We start from the raw sequence: 23,367 nt of genomic DNA, 5'->3' as shown, positions 1-23,367 counted from the left end.
TTTTAGGGAGATAAGCTGACTGACTGTAGACATAACAAGGCTGATGGGAATTCATTTGGTAGTCAGACAAATAGGAGTAATTATCTCCAAGACTTTCGTTGTGTTCAGGACATTGCTATTTCCTCCTTCCCCTGACAGCTCCTTTGACACTGGTTTTCCTCTTCAGGATTTCAGCCATCCTGAGATTTACTGTTGCTTTGCTTTGATCATTAGTTTCCTAACCCACTGCTCACAAACATCCAGAAAGGCATTCTATGGTGATTTGGGGAATCTGTCTATGGACAACTTATGAATTCTGATTTATTTTATGAGCTCTATGTATAACTCTAACTCTCATTATGTAATAAACTAACCATGGGCTGACAAGGACTCTGTCATATATCACACACCCTGTCTAGAAGAAGCTATAGACAAACAAAAGAGGTTGTTAGCATTCTAATGACTGTTCTCTGGCAAGGCAATAAGTATACTAAAGAGGGTGCCTGAACTGGAAGAATCCAATTAATTCCAGGTGATCTCAGGCAGGGGAGTTTGGAGCAGTGGAATTTCCCCAGAAGAGAGTACAAAGGTGAGGAGTTAATTCAGCTGTTTAAAAACACAGAGATTAGGTGAGTCAGGGTGACAAAGCTAGAAGGAGAGAGGAACAAAATGGGACAGGATTTTGGAGGAATAAGGAACCTTATTGCCTACCAAACCAGCAAGAGGAGAAGGAAACTGGCTGCAGGTGAGAGGGAGACTCCATATTCTGGTGAAACCATGAGGCTCCAAAACAGGGTTCTTGACCAGGGCTGAGACACACTCAAAACACAAACAGTATGGTCAAATGTAGCCCTGGTCACTATTATACAAACTTCTTTTGTGCATTTCAGAACAGGAAAACAGAAATACAGTTTGTGTCTACTGTAATGCAGCAACATTTATAATATAATACTTGTACTGTAATATATATAAACTAAATATTTCCCATCATACCGTTTAAATATGAATTTATAGCACTATAGAAAATGAAACAATTAATTCACACTACTGTGGTTCTTTTGGGTAATGTTGACCACTAACTTGGCTCCTGAACTGCTGAGGTCTGAGTAGTACTACTGTACAGTGCCTAGGACAAGAGGTCCCTGAACTGTAATACAAATAATTAACAGCAGCAACAGTAGCTCTCTGGCACACTAAACAAACATTTAGGAGCTCTGTGCATTTTTTGCTGTGTGCATTTTTTGCTTTGTTCTTAAATATTTACTTCTTTAACGAGGCTGAATATTACTGTTCTTCACCTTCATCTACAAAAGGTTTAATCCCAAAGAGAGCATTTCCCAGGCCTAAGCAACTCACTACAGGAGCACTATTGCAAATGCATCTTCAACCTTCAGCTGTGAGTGATTTCACATTCCTCTATTTCAAATGATCACTGGACGAAACTAGGTGGATCGCTGGCTCAGCTTTAGAGTCTACACTACACAGAAAAAAGAAATCGCATTGTGTCAGCTGTTCTTCTTCATTAAAGCAATAAAATATTTTGCACTTCTTCATGCCGTGTAGCCAAAGATCTCACAGGGCTTTACAAAAAACAACACACTAAAGCAGGAAAGTATCATCCTCATTTTAGGCGTGAAGAAAACTGAGGGACTGAGCGATTAAGTGACAGAAGTCACACACCAAAGTCTGTTTCAGAACCAGGAATATCAAATAGATCCAATTATAATTTCTATGGCTTAAGTCACAAGATACTTCCCTTCCAGTTTCAGAGGGGAGAAGACACATCACAAGGAAAATTCCCTTTTTTAAATGGAGTTATATGAGTTATAAATTTAGAAAGAAATACAAACTTAAAAGTATGTTAAGAAGTATTTTACAATTCAGACTAAAGATAGAATTGGAGAAACTGCCTTTGCAATACCTGAACAGTGAGAAAGAGAACACAGTTTTTAAACAGAAGTATTTGGCTATTTTAACTTAGAGCACCTGTGACAGTGCAGGGAATGAACACCTATGAGTTCCAGGAGGTGGGTGGGCCTTTGCCCACCCACATCTGAAAGCCCCTTCCCCAGCCTAAAAGGAGGACTGACTAAACCCAGGGCTCAAATGATTTGGGGGGACATCTAATAAGAAAACAGGGACAGGAGTGAGGTCATAAGGCCATAAGCAAGGATCCAGAGGGGGACACCAAGCAGAGAACCCTGAACAGTGCCCACTGCTCCTCGAAGGTGTCTAGGGAGCCAGCGGACGCAGCCCAGAGGAACTCTGCCCAGATGTGTAATCGAAAGGAGGAATGGAACGGAAGTAGGCCCCACAGTTGCAGAGTCTCTACGTAAAAGAATAAATGGACACAAATCAGATGTCAAGAATTATAACATTCAAAAACCAGTCGGAGAACACTTCAATCTCTTTGGTCACTAGATTACAGACCTAAAAGTTGCAATTCTTCAACAAAAAAACTTCAAAAACAGACTCCAACAAGAGACTGCTGAATTGGAATTAATTTGCAAACTGGATACAATTAACTTAGGCTTGAATGGGAGTGGATGGGTCATTACACAAAGTAAAACTATTTCCCCATGTTTATTTCGCCCGCCCCCCACGGCTGTTCCTCAGACATTCTTGTCAACTGTTGGAAATGGCCCAACTTGATTATCACTACAAAAGGTTCCCCCCCCCCCCCCCCCCCCCCCCGCTGGTAATAGCTCACCTTACCAGATCACTCTTGTTACAGTGTGTATGGTAACACACATTGTTTCGTGTTCTCTGTGTATATAAATCTCCCCACTGTATTTTCCACTGCATGCATCCGATGAAGTGAGCTTTAGCTCACGAAAGCTTATGCTGAAATAAATTTGTTAGTCTCTAAGGTGCAAAAGTACTCCTTTTCTTTTTGCTAAATGCAATTTTCCTAGCTAGCCTGCACATGCATGCACCCCCCCCCCTTTCCTGACATAAAACCTCAAGAAGAAAAATTGCAGACAAAAGAGGGATTTCGTGCTTCTACTGAAAGTTACCACTTGCTTAGAGAGTCATTATGGATCTGCATCACTTAACTACAAGCAAAAAAAAAAAAAAACGGGGGGGGGGGGGGGGGAGAAAATTACAATCCAATCCAGAGGCAACAGTGCCCAAAGCACATCCATATAAACGAGAGCAAATAGACCCAGCTATAATTACATGGACGCTTTAAAGACTTTTGTCCTTTCGCCCCATTTGGGAAATATGTTATTACAATTAATAAGTACTTATCAATGACATATATATATATATAGCATATATATCGTATAAGCAGGCCAGGCCACTCAAAATGTCATAAAGGAAAATATCTGTAACAAAAAAGCAAAATCTCTTCCCCAGATTTACTTCATTCACCTTTTTGCCTTTCAAGGTTAAAGATTTTTTTCATGACATTTTAAATTTGGTATGAATAGTAAACGAGGGAATTCACTCAGAGTTTGATTTACGATAAAAAACGTCAGCCTCCTTATGTTTCAGGCTTGGCCGTGTTGTGAATTGAGCCCCAGTGTACTAAAACTTGCAATGTCACATTTTGCTGAACTAGAATCAAGCTCACTAACTGCTACAAATCCTATTCAAGTGACAAACTGCAAATTAATTGAAAATACAGGCATTTTTATATGTTAATGTATTATATAGATCTAAGCCCGCCCTTGAATAGCAATGTTCAGCTCCTATTAATTTTAATAGGTTCTGTATGTATGTATGTATCGAAGGACAGAATTTGGTCATACATCTTGATGGTAACATACTACCACCCACAACTACTACAGTGTGTAGACACTTCTTCAGGTTAGGTATATGGGGGACCCAGTGGTTTGAAATAAAACAATTGTAATGTATTTTGCACAGAATACTTTACAAATGCAATGCCTAAATAAAACAGTGTAAATCATGAAACTGCTAGTAGTAAAACACCTTGACTTTCCATACTAAAAAGCTAAAATATAATTTAGCACAGTGTTTCACAACCAGGGGTATGTGTACCCCTGGGGGTACGCAGAGGTCTTCCAGGGGGCATTTAACTCATCTAGATATTTGCCTAATTTTACAACAGGCTGCATAAAAAGCACTAGTAAAGTCAGTACAAACTAAAATTTCATACAATGACTTATTTGTACTCCTCTATATATGATACACTGAAATGTAAGTACAATATTTATATTCCAATCAATTAATTTTATAATTATATTAAATTCATAAAAGAGCTCAGATTCCATAAATTGTCCTATTAGTATGCCCTCTTCACAAAAGCTTCCTTTCTCTATAAAATCCTCTTCATTCAAATCTACCCTTAGAGATTTATCTACATATTTTCCAGCTCTGTCTCTTCATATTTAACAGAGACGGACAATTCTTCCTCTTCCTCAGGCAGTGCATCTTCATCCCCAGATGCAGTGTAAGTATTGTCCAGCTCATCTTCAGCAGCCATAATACCACCACATTCTGTTTGGTTTAGGAGAAGACTCTGTTCTCCCTCCTCTTCCTCCCTCTCCTCATCTGAGTTATTGATTTCAGATATCTGGTCTTGTAATGAAGATGCAAATTTGTTCAGGGAATCATCCAGTTCATCAGTCCCCTCTGTGCTCTCCTCATCCATGTCAGCCTTATTGTCAAGTATGACATGGCACTAAACCAAACTCATCACTCTCTGTGACTACAGTGCTCTGAACACCTTCAGAGTCTGAAATACTGTATGTTTCAGTATCATGCTCACTTACTGGAACAGGGAGATCTCCATTTTCACTGTATTCCTCCAAGTCTTGATCAATAACTATCACATTTTTCTGCCATTTCTTATCTTGTTATCTTATCTTATCCTCCTCCTCCTCATTTCTACTTTCTGTATCTACACATCTTGGTTTAAAGTCCTCATTATCACCAGAAATCATCTCTTCAATTACAAAGGAATCTTCCTGGGCAATTCCCAAATGTCCTATATCATCTGCCAATACTTCTTCGGTCAGGCTTTCAGAGACAAACACCTCTGAAGGATCAATTGTACATGCCTGAGGCATGTCTATACTTCTATCAATAATATTAATACAATCAACTGCTACCACTTCCCGCATTTTGTCAGCTACATTTTGCATATCAGTGGCATCATGCTTTATGGCATCCTTTTCAGGTTCTAAACTTTGTGATGTCTCCTCATTGACATTAAAAGGCTTTTTTGGGCTAAATTTTGTAGGGTTTTTGTGGGGCAAAGCAAAATATTTGTAAGTTGCCCTTAAGCAGTTAAGAATATATTAATATTTATAAATATGGCAGGCGACCAGCTTGGCTTACCAGTGAAATCCTTGCTGATCTTAAACACAAAAAAGAAGCTTACAAGAAGTGGAAGATTGGACAAATGACCAGGGAAGAGTATAAAAATATTGCTCGGGCATGCAAGAGTGAAATCAGGAAGGCCAAATCACACCTAGAGTTGCAGGAGCAAGCAAGAGACGTTAAGAGTAACAAGAAGGGTTTCTTCAGGTATGTTAGCAACAAAAAGAAAGTCAAGGAAAGTGTGGGCCCCTTACTGAACGAGGGAGGCAACCGAGTGACAGAGGATGTGGAAAAAGCTAATGTACTCAATGCTTTTTTTGCCTCTGTCTTCACGAACAAGATCAGCTCCCAGACTGCTGCACTGGGCAGCACAGCATGGGGAGGAGGTGACCAGCCCTCTGTGGAGAAAGAAGTGGTTCGGGACTATTTAGAAAAGCTGGACGAGCACAAGTCCATAGGGCTGGATGCGCTGCATCCAAGAGTGCTAAAGGAGTTGGTGGATGTGATTGCAAAGCCATTGGCCATTACCTTTGAAAACTCATGGCAACTGGGGGAGGTCCTGGACGACTGGAAAAAGGCTAATGTAGTGCCCATCTTTAAAAGAGGGAAGAAGGAGGATCCTGGGAACTACAGGCCAGTCAGCCTCACCTCCGTCCCTGGAAAAATCATGGAGCAGGTCCTCAAGGAATCAGTTCTGAAGCACTTAGAGGAGAGGAAAGTGTTCAGGAACAGTCAGCATGGATTCACCAAGAGCAAGTCATGCCTGACTAATCTAATTGCCTTCTATGACAAGATAACTGGCTCTGTGGATGAGGGGAAAGTAGTGGACGTGTTGTTCCTTGACTTTAGCAAAGCTTTTGACACGGTCTCCCACAGTATCTTGCCAGCAAGTTAAAGAAGTATGGGCTGGATGAATGGACTATAAGGTGGATAGAAAGTTGGCTAGATTGTCAGGCTCAACGGGTAGTGATCAATGGCTCCATGTCTAGTTGGCAGCCGGTACCAAGTGGAGTGCCCCAAGGGTCAGTCCTCGGGCCGGTTTTGTTCAATATCTTCATAAATGATCTGGAGGATGGTGTGGATTACACCCTCAGCAAGTTTGCAGATGACACTAAACTGGGAGGAGAGGTAGATACGCTGGAAGGTAGGGATAGGATACAGATAGGATACCCAAAAGAAATCTGATGAGGTTCAACAAGGACATGTGCAGAGTCCTACACTTACGATGGAAGAATCCCTTGCACCGCTACAGACTAGGGACCGAATGGCTAGGCAGCAGTTCTGCAGAAAAGGACCTAGGGTTACAGTGGATGAGAAGCTGGATATGAGTCAACAGTGTGCCGTTGTTGCCAAGAAGGGCAATGGCATTTTGGGATGTATAAGTAGAGGCATTGCCATGAGATCGAGGGACGTGATCGTTCCCCTCTATTCAACATTGGTGAGGCCTCATCTGGAGTACTGTGTCCAGTTTTGGGCCCCACACTACAAGAAGGATGTGGAAAAATTGGAAAACGTCCAGCAGAGGGCAACAAAAATGATTAGGGGACTGGAACACATGACTTATGAGGAGAGGCTGAGGGAACTGGGATTGTTTAGTCTGCAGAAGAGAAGAATGAGGGGGGATTTGATAGCTGCTTTCAACTACCTGAAAGGGGGTTCCAAAGAGGATGGATCTAGACTGTTCTCAGTGGTAGCAGATGACAGAACAAGGAGTAATGGTCTCAAGTTGCAGTTGGGGAGGTTTAGGTTGGATATTAGGAAAAACTTTTTCACTAGGAGGGTGGTGAAGCACTGGAATGCGTTACCTAGGGAGGTGGTGGAATCTCCTTCCTTAGAAGTTTTTAAGGTCAGGCTTGACAAAGCCTTGGCTGGGATGATTTGATTGGGGATTGGTCCTGCTTTGAGCAGGGGGTTGGACTAGATGACCTCCTGAGGTCCCCTCCAACCCAGATATTCTATGATTCTATATACTAGCTGTTATAGGACTGTTCTTGCCACATTCCTCTTTACTGAGTAAGGGTCTTCCACAGCAATGTGCTTTTTAGGCCAGTCCTTTGATCCATGAGACACTGTTTCTTTGAGTCGTATACTGATGACCAGATCAGCCAAATTAAGAAGCAAATCCAAGCATAGAAGCAAAGCAGTTCTACCCAAAACAACAATATAGCAGTAGGGTTATATTACAGACCACCTGACCAGGATGGTGTTAGTGACTCTGAAATGCTCAGGGAGATTAGAGAGGCTATTAAAATAAAAAACTCAATAATAATAATGGGTGATTTCAACTATCCCCGTATTGGCTGGGTACATATCACCTCAGGAAGGGATGCTGCGATAAAGTTTCTTGACACCTTAAATGGCTGCTCCTTGGAGCAGCTAGTCCTGGAACCCACAAGAGGAGAGGCAATTCTTGATTTAGTCCTTAGTGGAGCACAGGATCAGGTCCAAGAGGTGAATATAGCTGGACCGCTTGGTAATAGTGACCATAATATAATTAAATTTAACATCCCTATGGCGGGGAAAACTCCACAGTGGCCCAACACTGTAGCATTTAATTTCAGAAAGGGGAACTACACAAAAATGAGGAGGTTAGTGAAACACAAATTAAAAGATACAGTACCAAAAGTAAAATCCCTGCAAGCTGCGTGGAAACTTTTTAAAGACACCATAATAGAGGCTCAACTTAAATGTATACCCCAATTTAAAAAACATAGTAAGAGAACCAAAAAAGAGCCATCGTGGTTAAACAGCCAAGTAAAAGAAGCAGTGAGAGGCAAAAAGGCATCCTTTAGAAAGTGGAAGATAAATCCTAATAAGGAAAATAGAAAAGAGCATAAACTCTGGCAAACGAAGTGTAAAAATATAATTAGAAAGACCAAAAAAGAATTTGAAGAAAAGCTAGCCAAAGACTCCAAAAGTAATAGCAAAATTTTTTTTAAATACATCAGAAGCAGAAAGCCTGCTAAACAAACAGAGGGGCCACTGGACGATCGAGATGCTAAAGGAGCACTCAAAGATGATAAGGCCATTGCGGAGAAACTAAATGAATTCTTTGCATCGGTCTTCACTGTTGAGGATGTGAGGGAGATTCCCAAACCTGAGCCATTCTTTTTGGGTGACAGATCTGAGGAACTGTCCCAAATAGAGGTTCATTAGAGGAGGTTTTGGAACAAATTGATAAACTAAACAGTAGTAAGTCTCCAGGACCTGATGGTATTCACCCAAGAGTTCTGAGTGAACTCAAATGTGAAATGAAGGAACTCAAATGTGAAATTGCAGGACTACTAACTGTCAGCTGTAACCTGTCATTTAAATCAGCTTCTGTACCAAATGACTGGAGGACAGCTAATGTGATGCCAATTTTTTAAAAGAGCTCCAGAGGTGACCCTGGCAACTAGAGGCCAGTAAGCCTCACTTCAGTACTGGGCAAATTTGTTGAAACTATCGTAAAGAACAAAATTGTCAAACGCATAATTTGTTGAAATAGTCAACATGGTTTTTGAAAGGGAAATCATGTCTCCCCAATCTACTAGAATTCGAGGGGGTCAACAAGCATGCAGACAGAGGAGATCCAGTGGATATAGCGTATTTCGATTTTCAGAAAGCCTTTGACAAAGCCCCTCACCAAAGGCTCTTAAGCAAAATAAGCAGTCATGGGATAAGAGGGAGCTGTCAACCTCTGGAACTCCTTGCCAGAGGGTGTTGTGAAGGCCAATACTATAACAGGGTTCACAAGGGAGCTAGATAGATTCATGGAAGATAGGTCCATTAATGGTTATTAGCCAGGATGAGCAGGGATGGTGTCCCTAGCCTCTGTTTGCCAGAAGCTGGGATTAGGTGACAGGGCATGGATCACTTGATTATAAAAGACAGTTACCTTTTTTGTAACCGGTGTTCTTTGAGATGTGTTACTCATGTCTATTCCACAATAGGTGTGCGTGCTTGCCATGTGCACCAGTGCTGGAAGTTTTTCCCCTAGCAGTACCCGTATGGGGGGAGCGCCCCCCACAACCCCTGGAGTGGCGCCTGCCTGGCACGGTATAAGGGGAGCTGCGCACTCCCCCAACCCTCAGTTCCTTCTTGCCAGACAACTCTGACAGAGGGGAAGGAGGGTGGGATGTGGAACAGACATGAGCAACACATCTCGAAGAACACCAGTTACGGAAAAGGTAACTGTCTTTTCTTCTTCGAGTGATTGCTCATGTGTAATCCACAATAGGTGATTCCAAGCTATATCTGTTGGAGGTGGGTAGTTCACAAGTTCCCAGCACAGAGGACAGCCCTGCCGAAGTCAGTGTCATCCCTGATTTGGGGGACAATCACATAGTGCGAGGTGAATGTGTGAACCAAAGACCACGTGGCAGCCCTACAAATGTCCTGGATGGGGACGTGGGCCACGAAGGCAGCCGACGAGGCCTGCGCCCGAGTAGAGTGTACCCTCACATTGGGTGGCGGGGGGACACCCGCCAGCTCATAGCAGGAGCGGATGCACAAAGTGATCCAATTGGAAAGTTGCTGAGTGGAAATCAGCGGGCCCCTCGCACGCTCAGCTGAGGCGACGAACAGTTGCAAGGACTTTCTGAACGGCTTGGTCTGCTCGAGGTAGAAAGCCAGAGCCTACCGTACATCGAGTTTGTGGAGATGGCGCTCCTCACTGGATGAATGAGGCTTGGGGCAGAGGACCGACCTGACCCATGTGATAGGCAGAGACCACCTTCAGGAGGAACACGGGGTGTGGGCAGAGCTGGACCTTGTCCTTATGAAAGACCGCGTACGGTGGCTCGGAGGTCAGGGTCCACCTGGGGAGTTCCCCACCTTCGGAAGAACCGTGGGCCACTTCCGGGTGGAGGAACCACTTGTGTTGAGGGGAAAAGTCCCTGCTCAAGCTATCCGCCCTCTCGTTCTGGGCGCCCGGTAGGTGGAAGGCCTTCAGGTGGATGCCATGGGCTATACAGAAGTCCCACTGCCTGAGGGCTTCGTGGCAGAGGACAGAGGATCGGGCCCCATCTTGCCTGTTGATATAGAACATCGAGGCCATGTTGTCCGTGAGGACCCTGACTACCTTGCCCTTCAGAGGCGACTGGAAGGCCATGCACGCCAGCCACACTGCCCTGAGCTCCTTGACGTTTATATGGGTCAGGTCTTGAGCCAACCACAGGCCTTGGGTCTGAAAGTTCCCCACATGGGCCCCCCAACCCAGGTCCGACGCATCAGACACCAGCTCCAACGACGGGGCCCTGTCCCTGAACAGGACCTCGTGGAGCATGTTGTTTGGGGCGGACCACCACCGTAGGGAAGTGATCACAAAGTCCGGCATGGTGAGGACCTTGTCCATCCTGTCCATGGCCTGGGAGAACTTCAAGGCCAACCACAGTTGGAGGGGTCTCATCCTGAGTCTGGCATGACAGACCATGTACATGCACACCGACATGTGACCCAAGAGTTGCAGGCTAACCCTGGCTGTTGTCACCAGGAACCTTGTGACCGAGTCGATGAGACCTTTCAGGGTCTCGAATCTGTGTGGTGGGAGCGAGACCCTGGCTGACACTATGTCCAGGAGCACCCCAATAAACTCTATGTGTTGGACCGGGACTAACGTGGACTTGGTGTTGTTTACCAACAGGCCCAAGGCGGTGCACGTGGACAGGAGGAGTGCCATGTGATCCCTCACCTGTGACCGGGAGGTGCCCTTGACAAGCCAATCGTCCAGATAGGGAAATATCTGGACCTCCCAGTCATCTGAGGTAGGCCGCTACCACTGACATATATTTTGTAAACACCCTGGGGGCAGTGGACAGACCAAACAGGAGGACCGTGAATTGGTAATGATTCTGTCCCACCACGAAATGGAGGAAGCACATGTGCCCCTCGAATATGTGAATGTGGAAGTACACGTCCTGTAGATCGAGGGCAGCGTACCTGTCCCTGGGATCCAGGGAGGGGATGATGGAGGCCAGGGAGACCATGCACAACTTGAGTTTCACCATGTACTGGTTCAGACCTTGCAGGTCCAGGATGGGCCTTTGGCCATCGGGATAAGGAAATAACGGGAGTAATACCCCTTGCCCATGAACTCCTCGGGCACCGCCTCTATCACTCCTAATCCTCGCCGCCCCACCTCCTGCTCAAGCAGAGCTTTGTGCGAGGGGTCCCCCAAGAGGGATGGGGTTGTTGGGCGGGGAGGAAGTAAACTGGAGGGTGTAACCCCGGAAGATGGTGTTAAGGACCCATCGGTCTGAGGTTAGCTGCGACCATTCCGGGAGGAAAGCACACAACCAGTTGGAGAAGGGAAGTTTTATTGGGGGTGGATCCCTGATGAGGACTGGTGGGGTGCCTCCAAGCATCCCGTCAAAAACACCTTTTCCCTGCCTGCTTGCCCTTGGAGGACCCAGGCTGGGGGCAGGCCGAGACTGCCTCTGAGGGCATCTCTTATAGTCCCACTGTTTCTTATGGGTTGCCTCGGACTTTGGGAGGACGGCCTGGGCGGGAGTCTGCTGCAGCTTGAACTTAGGTTTTGCCGGAGCCAGGACATAGAGGCCCAGGGTCTGGAGGGTCGTGCGGGAGTTTTTCATGCCATGCAGCCTTGTATCTGTTTCCTCCGCAAACAGAGCCTTCGCGTCAAATGGGAGATCCTGCATGGAAGACTGCACCTCGCAGGACATCCCAGAGAGCAGGAGCCATGACACCCACCTTGGACACCGCGGAGGCCATTGATCATGCGGCCTTGTCAGCAGCATCCGAGGCTGCCTGCAAGGACGACCTAGCGGCTGCTGCCCCTTCTTCCACTAGCACCCTGAACTCCTTCGTATCACGCTCCTGGAGGGAGTCCTCAAACTTGGGCAGGGAGCCCCACAGATTGAATTTGTACCGGTCCAGGAGAACCTGATGGTTTGCCACTCGTAACTGGAAGCTCAAAGACTAATACATTTTCCTTCCAAAAGAGTCCAGTCTCCGAGAGTCTTTGTTCTTTGGGGTCGGGGCTGGCTGATCCTGCTGTTCCCTGTGGTTGACCGACTCGACCACCAGGGAGTTGGGAGCTGGGTGGGTATACAGGTACTCATTCCCTTTAGTGGGTACAAAGTACTTGCGTTCCGCCTTTTAAGAGATGGGGGCCAATGAGGCATTTGAAATCTTAGCCTTCATGGAGAAGTAAAGCCACCCTACCCGGTGCCGATGGGGACAACATGTTAAATAGGGGGTCTGAGGAGACTCCCCTCAGGGCTCCTCAGTCTCCTCTGCTTGGAGGTGGAGGTTTGCTGCCACCCTCTTTAAGAGTTCTTGGTGGGCCCTGAAGTCCTCCTCCGGGGTGATGGGGGGTGGGGCCGCAATTGCCTCCTCCGGGCGGGACGAGGAGGCCGTGCAGTGCTCTGGGTATCACCGGCACCGGAGGGTCCACCACCTGGTCAGACTCTGGGCATTGTGCCGAGGATGTACATCCCACCAACTCCTTTCTCGGGGGTCTGGAGAGGGACGCCAACGGTGCTTCCAAAGCTCCAGCCACCGAGCGAGCTGCCACCAGGGGCTGCACTGGAGGCCACGGTGCCCACTGGTACCATTGCGCCAGCCACAACGCTCGGTGCCACTGCACCTGCTGTGGCACCGATGGGGCCAGCTATTCGGGTTGGCTGGCCTGGCCCATCGAAGGACGGCTACGAATGGAAACCGGGCTGGCGTAAGATCTGCTGCTGTCTCTGGACCGGGAGGAGCGGCGGTGCTGGGATCTATGACGGCCACGAGACCGTGATCTTGACCACGGAGGACTGGTACCGTGGAGGACCGGTACCGACGGTAACAGCTGCTCCGTGAACGGCCTCGACGGGCGGACCCACGACGGCAAGAGGCCGGTGATCAACGCCCGGGGCTGCGATGTCCTGGCGGAGACTAGGAGCAGTGCCAAGAGTCCTGGCCAGACGGAACCCAGCCAGACAGTCTGGTCAGCGTCGAGGGTGATCCACATGGACTCTGCCCCGAGCCGTCGCTGGGCGGTGAACGGCGTCCGGAACGTTCCCTCCACCGAGACCAGTACCAGGCCAGAGGCGACTCCGGAGATCCCAACGGCGGCTTGCCTCTGGAGCGTGGGGCGGACATCGACAGTGTTCCAGGCACCGGCATGGACATAACGTCCTGGGCTGCCTGGAGGGGTTCAGGCGTGGATGGCATCCAGACATCTGGAGAGGCCTGTTCTGAAGGGGCCGGGCTACTCCGCTCAATGTGAGTCAGAGGCCTGGGGCCCGGTGGGGATCGAGGACTGCCCAACATGGGCGTAGCTTCTGTCCCAGACTTCCCTCAGTGCTGGTGCGAAGAGGGAGTCTTCCTGGCCCTCTTGGCGTGCCCCATGGACAGAGAGCAGTGCCGACTGGTCGACGGCACTGGAGGGGTGCCGCATACCGATGCCGCGGTGCTGGGTACCAGTTCGGAGCGGCATGCTGGAGTAGGGTCAGAGCCGACTCCATCAGGATTGTCCGGAGCCTAATGTCCCTTTCTCTTTTGGTCCGAGGCTTAAATGACTTGCAAATCTTGTACCTTTCGCTGATATGGGTTTCTCCCGAACAGCGCAATCTACATGCGGGTCACTTCTTGGCACAGAACACCTACAAGAGTCGCATGACTTAAATCCCGGGGTGTGGGGCATGCCCCGGCCTGGGCTCACTGACTAACTAAACAGCTAACTAACTACAGGTACTAACACTGAACGAACGAACAGTTCTGGGGATGAGCTACAGCAAAGCTGGAGCAGAGCAGTTCCGACGCACCTTTACTGGTGGCAAGAAGGAACTAAGGGTGGGGGAGCGCGAAGCTCCCCTCATACCACGCCAGGCAGGCACCACGCCAGGGTTGTGGGGGGTGCTCCCCCCCTACAGGTATGCTAGGGGAAAAACTTCCAGCACCGGTGCACGTGGTGAGCACGCACACCTATTGTGGAATACACATGAGCAATCACTCGAAGAAGAGCCTGTCTGTTCATTCCCTTTGGGGCACCTGTCATTGGCCACTGTCAGAGGACAGGATACTGGGCTTGATGGACCTTTGGTGTGACCCAGTATGGTCGTTCTTATATGGTAAAATGAGAAAGTAAGCAATTTTTCAGTAACAGCAGGCTGAGACACTTTTGTATTTTTATGTCTGATTTTGTAAGCAAGTAGCTTTCAAGTGAGGTGAAACTTGGGGTACACAAGACAATCAGACTTCTGAAAGGGGTACAGTAATCTGGAAAGATTGAGAGTCACTGATTTAGCAGATATAACAGACAGATGCAGAACTGTATTTTGAGAACCATTTTGAGACATGAGACAGATCAATTTTTTATTCACTTACTCCTTTGCTCCCCATAGTTATAGCAATGGAAACAAGTATATTCACTTCAAAAAGTTACTCGGTTGCATCCAAACTAGGCAGAGAGAGGGTGTCAAATGCAACAGTCTCCTCTTTCAAAACCAACTGAAATAATGTTACTTACTGATTGGCTGCCCAGTCCGCCAGGTCTCCACTCTCCAGAATAAGGTGATTTTTGTCTGGCTCAGGGGGGCTAGTGGAGACTGCAGGTGTAGGAGATTGAGAAGAAAGAGAATCCATACTGCCAGTCGGTGTGTCCTCCCTGGGAGGGCTGTGGTTGTCAACTGGAAGAGGAAAGCACAAGGATACAAAAAGTCAGGAAGATACCATTAAAAAAAAATAATCTAGTGCACAGTAAATTACTTAATTATCCAAATTACAACATCGTATGTTACAGTGAAACCTTTACAGGAAACAACTTTCAGTGTTACAAGTATCCCCCACCCAAATATATGTTATTAGTATAACCCTAAAGTATTTCAGAAACTATGGAACACAGTTTTGCTCCACTTTTGTTGGAAGGTTACTTCTGCTAAGCAAACCAAGCTGGCATTCCTCTGAGTGGCAATTTATGACAGACTTCCTGTTCAGACTGGGATTCTTTGGGTCCCCTATCTTTCTTAGCTTTGTTAAATAAAAGAGTCTTAAAACAAATAATGTAACACAAACACTCCGGGAAATGATCTTTCACAAGCTAATGCAATAATCATAATCGTATCAAATGCAAGACTGTGGAAATTACAAAGGTCACAACAGGCAACAAACCTATAACAAGCAGACAGTTGTGAAACACGTGATATCTTTAGGACATTTTAGGGTATTGCTGCTGCTAATCTGTAATTAACCCCATCGTTTTCTGGTCATCTGATTGTTTACATGCTGCTCCTAGAATATCACCTAGCATGTAAAATATTCAGAGATGATTTATTTAGCTGGCACCTTTGTTTCTCTGCCACTAGAGACCCTTTAAGAAACAGAGCATCTATTTCATCACAAACGATGACAAATAAAGTTACAGGTATGCTGCACCACTGAGTTATGAGATTCCCCAAGACAAAAACATCCCACATTGAGCTGTTCTGCTTCGATCTATCTATTTAGAAGACAGCTTTTGATTTTTAAATGTATAGTTAGAAATGTCTGGAGGGATGCATAAAATGAGAGTTTACAAAGATTCATAGAATATCAGGATTGGAAGGGACCTCAGGAGGTCATCTAGTCCAACCCCCTGCTCAAAGCAGGACCAATCCCCAATTTTTGCCCCAGATCCCTAAATGGCCCCCTCAAGGATTGAACTCACAACCCTGGGTTTAGCAGGCCAATGCTCAAACCACTGAGCTATCCCACCCCCGAATGTGGCCTTTGGGTGCTACCATAAAATAAATATACACTAGTAATAATAAATATTCAAGACAACCTTCACAGGATTCCCTCCATGCACCTCATTTATTCTCTCACTTCAATTCTACTCCTACTAACATATGCCAACACATCCCAGAGAAGTGGTGATTAATACCATATTAAAAATATTATATGGTGATGACCCCTCAACCTCATCATCAAGTTCAACTCCTTCAGGCAAAAGCTATAAACTCCATATCCTACCATTCCATGTCTATATAATTATCTGATCAATGGTCTCTAAATTGTAGCATTAGTCTGAGAAGCTGCACATTGTGCACTCAGTACTCTACATGAAAAAAAACCCTTACAAATATGTTCTAATTCAATAATTGACATACTGGTAATTAATCCCCACAAAGAATAGTTCAGTTTGATATAATCTAATCTGAGTTGAATGTTCTGCTGTTTCACTGATCTGATTTCCTTCCCCCCCCCCTTTTTTTTTTTAATTTAAATATTGTCAACTAGGAATACCTTCAGAGGATAAAAGCCATTGTCCTCCACCTCACAACTACTTTATCCAAGTCAATTTCTTCCACTGAAATAGCAGACACTCATCAAAGCAGTCAACTCCTGCTTTCCCAGCCAGCTCTTCACCATCCGCCTTCCACACAAACTTCCTCGTGGCTGGACTTTACAAAAACTAGACAAGCCATTTACAACACACACTTTGCTTCTCTACAAAAGAAAAAGGACACTAAACCATCTAAACTACTACATGCCACAAGGGGCCACAACAGTGGTTCTCTTAACCCACCCAGCAATATTGTTAATCTATCCAACTATACTCTTAGCCCAGCAGAAGAATCTGTCCTATCTCGGGGCCTCTCCTTCTGCCCCTCCACCCCCACGAACATGATACAGTTCTGTGGTAACCTAGAATCCTATTTTCGACGTCTCCGACTCAAGGAATATTTCCAACGCACCTCTGAACAACATACTAACCCAGAGAGACCTTCCTACCAAGACTACAAAAAGAAGGATTCTGGGTGGACTCCTGAAGGTCGAAACAACACACTGGACTTCTACACAGAGTGCTTCTGCTGATGTGCACAGGCTGAAATTGTGGAAAAGCAGCATCACTTGCCCCATAACCTCAGCCGTGCAGAACACAATGCCATCCACAGCTTCAGAAACAACTCTGACATCATAATCAACAAGGCTGGCAAAGTAGGTGCTGTCGTCATCATGAATAGGTAGGAATATGAACAAGAGGCTGCTAGGCATCTCTCCAACACCACTTTCTACAAGCCATTACCCTCTGATCCCACTGAGGGTTTCCAAAAGAAACTACACCATTTGCTCAGGAAACTCCCTGAAAAAGCACAAGAACAAATCCGCACAGACACACCCCTGAAACCCTGACCAGGACTGTCCGGCTATGTAGACTCCCTCCTCAGGCCCTAAGCTACCAGCACTCCCAGCTATCTTCGAGACACCACTGACTTTCTGAAGAAACTACAATCCATCAGTGATCTTCCTGAAAACACCATCCTGGCCACTATGGATGTAGAAGCCCTCTCCACCAACATTCCACACAAAGATGGACTACAAGCCGTCAGGAACAGTATCCCCAATAATGTCACGGCAAACCTGGTGGCTGAACTTTGTGACTTTGTCCTCACCCACAACTATTTCACATTTGGGGACAATGTATACCTTCAAATCAGCGGCACTGCTATGGGTGCCTGCATGGCCCCACAGTATGCCAACATTTTTATGGCTGACTTAGAACAACGTTTCCTCAGCTCTCGTCCCCTAATGCCCCTACTCTACTTGCGCTACATTGATGACATCTTCATCATCTGGACCCATGGAAAAGAAGCCCTTGAGGAATTCCATCGTGATTTCAACAATTTCCATCCCACCATCAACCTCAACCTGGACCAATCCACACAAGAGATCCACTTCCTGGACACTACGGTCCTAATAAGCGATGGTCACATAAACACCACCCTATACCGGAAACCTACTGACCGCTATTCCTACCTACATGCCTCCAGCTTTCACCCAGACCACACCACATGATCCATTGTCTACAGCCAAGCTCTCCGATACAATCGCATTTGCTCCAACCCCTCAGACAGAGACAAACACCTACAAGATCTCTATCAAGCATTCTTACAACTACAATACCCACCTGCTGAAGTGAAGAAACAGACTGACAGAGACAGAAGAGTACCCAGAAGTCACCTACTACAGGACATGCCCAACAAAGAAAATAACAGAATGCCACTAGCCATCACCTTCAGCCCCCAACTAAAACCTCTCCAACGCATCATCAAGGATCTACAACCTATCCTGAAGACGACCCATCACTCTCACAGATCTTGGGAGACAGGCCAGTCCTTGCTTACAGACAGCCCCCCAACCTGAAGCAAATACTCACCAGCAACCACACAACAGAACTACTGACCCAGGAACCTCTCCTTGCAACAAAGCCCGCTGCCAACTGTGTCCACATATCTATTCAGGGGACACCATCATAGGGCCTAATCACATCAGCCACATTTTCAAAGGCTCGTTCACCTGCACATCTACCAATGTGATATATGCCATCATGTGCCAGCAATGCCCCTCTGCCATGTACATTGGTCAAACTGGACAGTCTCTACGTAAAAGAATAAATGGACACAAATCAGACGTCAAGAATTATAACTTTCAAAAACCAGTTGGAGAACACTTCAATCTCTCTGGTCACTCGATTACAGACCTAAAAGTTGCAATTCTTCAACAAAAAAACTTCAAAAACAGACTCCAACGAGAGACTGCTGAATTGGAATTAATTTGCAAACTGGATACAATTAATTCAGGCTTGAATAGAGACTGGGAATGGATGGGTCATTACACAAAGTAAAACTATTTCCCCATGTTTATTCCCCCCCTCCACCTCCCACTGTTCCTCAGACGTTCTTGTCAACTGCTGGAAATGGCCCACCTTGATTATCACCACAAAAGGTCTTTTCCCCCCTCACTCTCCTGTTGGTAATAGCTTAAGTGACCTTAAGTGATCACTCTCGTTACAGTGTGTATGGTAACACCCATTGTTTCATGTTCTCTATGTATATAAATCTCCCCACTGTATTTTCCACTGAATGCATCCGATGAAGTGAGCTGTAGCTCACGAAAGCTTATGCTCAAATAAATTTGTTAGTCTCTAAGGTGCCACAAGTACTCCTTTTCTTTTTGCGAATACAGACTAACACGGCTGCTACTCTGAAACCTTTGAAAGAACAGCTTCCCTAGAGATTAAAATGACATACAACTAAAGACACTCAAGTGATAAAAAGTGATCATCTGAAAATTTCTCCCTAAAGTAACTGCTAATTTAAGGATCTAAATTAGCCTGTAGTAGCAAAGTATGAAACTCTGAGGAGGAGAATGATAACCTCAGAAAATGAGTCATTCATATTCTAGCCTAATCCTGCTCACTCACAGAGCAGCTGCACTGCCTTACTGCTTTGCAATGATACTCTGAGCTGATAATTCTTCAATATTGCTGTTCTAATTTGCATGGTATGCCATGCCATGAGAACTGTACAAGTGTCAGGTAAAAACTAATTCATTACATCTCTGTTACAGGTATACATGTCAAAATCAGAAACATATTCTAAAGATTAGACAGTAATATTGTAATCTTACTTCATAAAGTAATTTAATTCTCTAAAACTAAAACTAAGTCATAATGCACATTTCCCCTTAAAGTCTTGCTTTTCAGACCCAGTTACATTGATAGCACCAAGATCCTCAGTCAACATAACTGTTTCGGAGGATTTGTCTGCTTCTGTGATTTGCTAAACATTTACAATCACAAACCGTCAAATGGGAATATAATCTATATAAATGCACGCAGACAGGTCAAGAATATAAAGCACTTCTATGAGTATGCAAATACTCAGGAGGAGGGTTGTTTTAGTTTACAGGTAGGCTTGGCAGTGCTTCCATATTATAAGTTGCAGGCACAATATGAAGTCCTTCAGACACAGGGTGAAATCCTGGATCCACTAAAGTCAATGACAAAACTCCCACTGACGTCAATGGGGTCAGGATTTTACATGTAGATTTTACAGTTTGTCACAATTTCTTTCCTACAGCATAAATGTTGATATGGATGTGCCTTCATCAGCTTAGAACAACATACTACAGTGTTACCTTCTAGTAACACAAGAGATTTTTTGCTACACATACATAATCTCAGTGTTAGTTTTGGAGACTACGTTATGTCCCCCAAATTCCAAATTAATTTTCACAGATTCACAGAGTTTAGGGCCAGAAGGGAGTTGTAGTGATAGTTGGGGCCTGGTAAGCCTACCTCAGTTGTGAGTCTAACTGTGGGGAAAGTGGATAAAAATCCACAAAAATGTCATGATAACCTATAACAATAAACAGTGATGGGAAAAGGGGCAAAAGGGAGAAAGAAAGACTGAATTAGTGTAATTAGTTTAGTTAATTAGTGTAATTTGTGTAGTTGTAGCTAATTTAGTTAATTAGTGTAATTAGTGTAGTTAGTCCATCATCCAAATCCAGAGGGATGTCCTTACCACACCAGGACAGAGAGAGAGGGACCTGGATGACACCACCCCCTCCGCCAGCTCTGGCTAAATCCCAGATATCATCTGGGATGGGAGACTGTCGTCCCCCTCATTTCTCCTCCCTCTGGTCATGTGTCCTTTTCCTTCCTGACCTTATTTCTTCTCTTTCCTACCACTCTCCTAAAAATGTGTAATCTCATCAAAGAATGAAATTAGAATTGTTTGACAAAACCAATCTCACATAAAAGCATATAGGCATTACTTATATTCTAACCCGTTCATTCTTTATCAAGTGAATCCTGTCACAGTTCAGGGAAACTGCACCTTTATTACACCTCTATGGTCCAGCACCCACTCTAGGCACCAGGCTCCTCAGCCACCACTGCTCCCACTCTTGACTGGGATTTCCAGACCGCACAGCTTCCTGCCTATACTGTGGCATCCCCAGAAAAATCAGACTTCCTAAGCCAGCTTGCTTTACTTTTTTCCTCAGAGAAAAGACAAAGTTATAAGTTAGCGCAAAGTTCTTTCTAAGCAAGCACTTTTATTCCTACAGTAGAAGCATTACAGAGAAATATATTAAAAAAAATAAAAGAACCTACATGCACGCTAATAAGTTTACCAGAGACCACTCCCTAACTCCAGCAAGGGCTCTGGTTGGTAATTAGTTCTTCATGCCCCACACACAGGTTTTTCCTGAAGTTCATAACAGCTATCGCTCAGAACTAGCTCCCCCATGAGTTACTGAGTCCTTCCTTTATCTAGTTTGGGCTTTTGAATAGGTGAATAGGTAATCAGCCAGATAATGGATTTCTCTTCGTGGCACAATTTCAAAAGGATGGCTCTGGAGGGGATTCCGTTCTTCCCAATTGTTTCCTAGGAACTCCACTCAACTAAATTCAGTCTTGTCTTGTCCATTGGGGTCTTTTTGTTTTGTTTTTTTAAAAAGAGTCCTTTGAAGCACATAACACTTCCAGTATTTACATTAATCCTTTCTCCCCCTTAAAAGAACCATCCCACAACAATACATAAACATTTGCATTTTTAACACAATGACCTCCTAAGATACTTTTACTTAATTCAAAATAGGTTTTCCAGGATATTGTCATATCTGTCACAAACCCACATCAATTTTTCTATTAATTTTCCTGGGACTGATGTCGCACTAACCAGCCTATAGTTTCCTGGGTCATTCTGCTTGCCCTGTTTGAATACTGACAGAACATTAGCACTCTTCTAGTCTTCTGGAATTTCCCCAGTATAGTAATATTTATTAAGAATTAACAACACTCTCCTCAGCCAACTCTTTTAGGCCTCTTTTGGGTGCAAGTTCATTTGGGCCCATTGATTTTAAAATGTTTATCCCTAGAAGATGTTGTTTGACATCCTCCTTAGTTACTAATGGACTGGAAAGAATTTCATTATCCTCAAGTAATATGAGTACATCATCCTGCTTTTTTCCAAATACAGAAATATTTATTGAACACTTCTGTCTTTTCTGCATCATTAACAATTTTACCACCTTGTAATGGGCCTATATTCTAGCTAGAATTTATTTTGCTGCTAATATATTTTTAAAACTCCTTATTATCCTTAGCCCTGCCAGCCACGGAGGTTCTCCTGGTGTCTTTAGCTTTCCTTATCAATCTTCTACATTTCAGAACTTTTAATTTATATTGATTGCTATCTATTTAGTCTCTTCCCCCCATTTGTTATGTATTACTTTGAAAAGCCAGTAAAATTCTAGAAAGGTTCAAAGGGCAGAGCAGCCTTGAAAGCATTATGATGTCCACTGTATCTATGATGTCAAGCACTTTACTGGCACAGTGGGTGGTTTTGTTTTGTTTTTTTAATTCAGTAGATTAATTGATTCCTAGATTCAGTAGATTGTTAATTTTTTTTCTATTGTGGTTTTTCCCCCATTTCTTTTACATTGTCAAGCTCTGAGAAACATTGTCAGGTTCTGTAGGTGTAAATGTGGCATTGCATTACTGGATTAATATCTTTTATTCTTTTAGAGAGGGGCACCAGGAACCTTCAGTTCTCCTCCATCTCCCAAAGCCTCTTTATTATAGGTAGCTACTATACAGAAAAATAGGCAGAACATGATTACTTTTGAAGTTCATTGCCATTACTTAAATTAGCTAGACGGCTACCTTTCTGATCACTTCCTTCAGTGTATCATTGAGTGGACTGTTGTTCTGAGCGTTTCATGGGTGTTCCTCAAAGCCTTCATCCCCACCCAATTTCTCTTCTCTTACTACACCCTATCTCTGGGTGCTCTTATCTGCAAGCCAAACTTAGACTATCATCTTTATGCTGATAACTCACAAATCTCCCTCCACCCATTCCAATATCTCAGCCAATCTTTAGGACAACTCTGCGTGGGTTGTCCTCAAGCATCCACACATCGATTGAAACTCTGTGAGACCAAAACTGAGTTCTTGATACTCCTTTTCCACAGCACTATACCCTACCCCTTTTTCTCTATAATCATGAGCAACACTACCACCATCTGGGTCACCCAGTCTGTGAGCTTGCATATCACTTTTGTCTTGGCCTTCTCTCTCGAGCCATACATACAGGCTTTTTCTACATCTTGCCTCTTCTTCCTACATAGGTACAAGATCCAACTTTTCCTCTCAGTCCACATAACTACAACTCTGCCTCTGTGCTGTAATGGCATGATCTGCCACTCTAAGGACCAAAGGGCCTCAGGCCAGTCACCCTGTTCAATTATCAGACCCAGCTGAGAAGGGGGTCAAGAGACTCCTATAAAGGGCTGAGAGAGCTCAGCTGAAGAGGAGAATGGCAGGAAGCAAGTAGG

The 23,367-nt window shown here is 44.9% G+C and overlaps 1 protein-coding gene across 2 annotated transcripts in view; it reads right to left on the bottom strand.

Moving 5' to 3' along the window:
• The window catches only part of ARHGAP10 (Rho GTPase activating protein 10), a 247,263-nt gene that overhangs the window by 18,917 nt on the left and 204,979 nt on the right, over positions 1–23,367 (bottom strand). For both annotated transcript variants that reach the window (XM_007055702.4, XM_027818097.3), the window contains one exon: positions 14,729–14,888. In XM_007055702.4, coding sequence (XP_007055764.1) covers positions 14,729–14,888 — 160 coding nt within the window. The remainder of the gene's footprint in view (positions 1–14,728; positions 14,889–23,367) is intronic.

The sequence above is a fragment of the Chelonia mydas genome, chromosome 4 (assembly GCF_015237465.2).
Source record: "Chelonia mydas isolate rCheMyd1 chromosome 4, rCheMyd1.pri.v2, whole genome shotgun sequence".
In the NCBI taxonomy this organism is placed as follows: domain Eukaryota; kingdom Metazoa; phylum Chordata; order Testudines; family Cheloniidae; genus Chelonia; species Chelonia mydas.
This window is presented reverse-complemented; position numbering and strand designations above follow the sequence as displayed.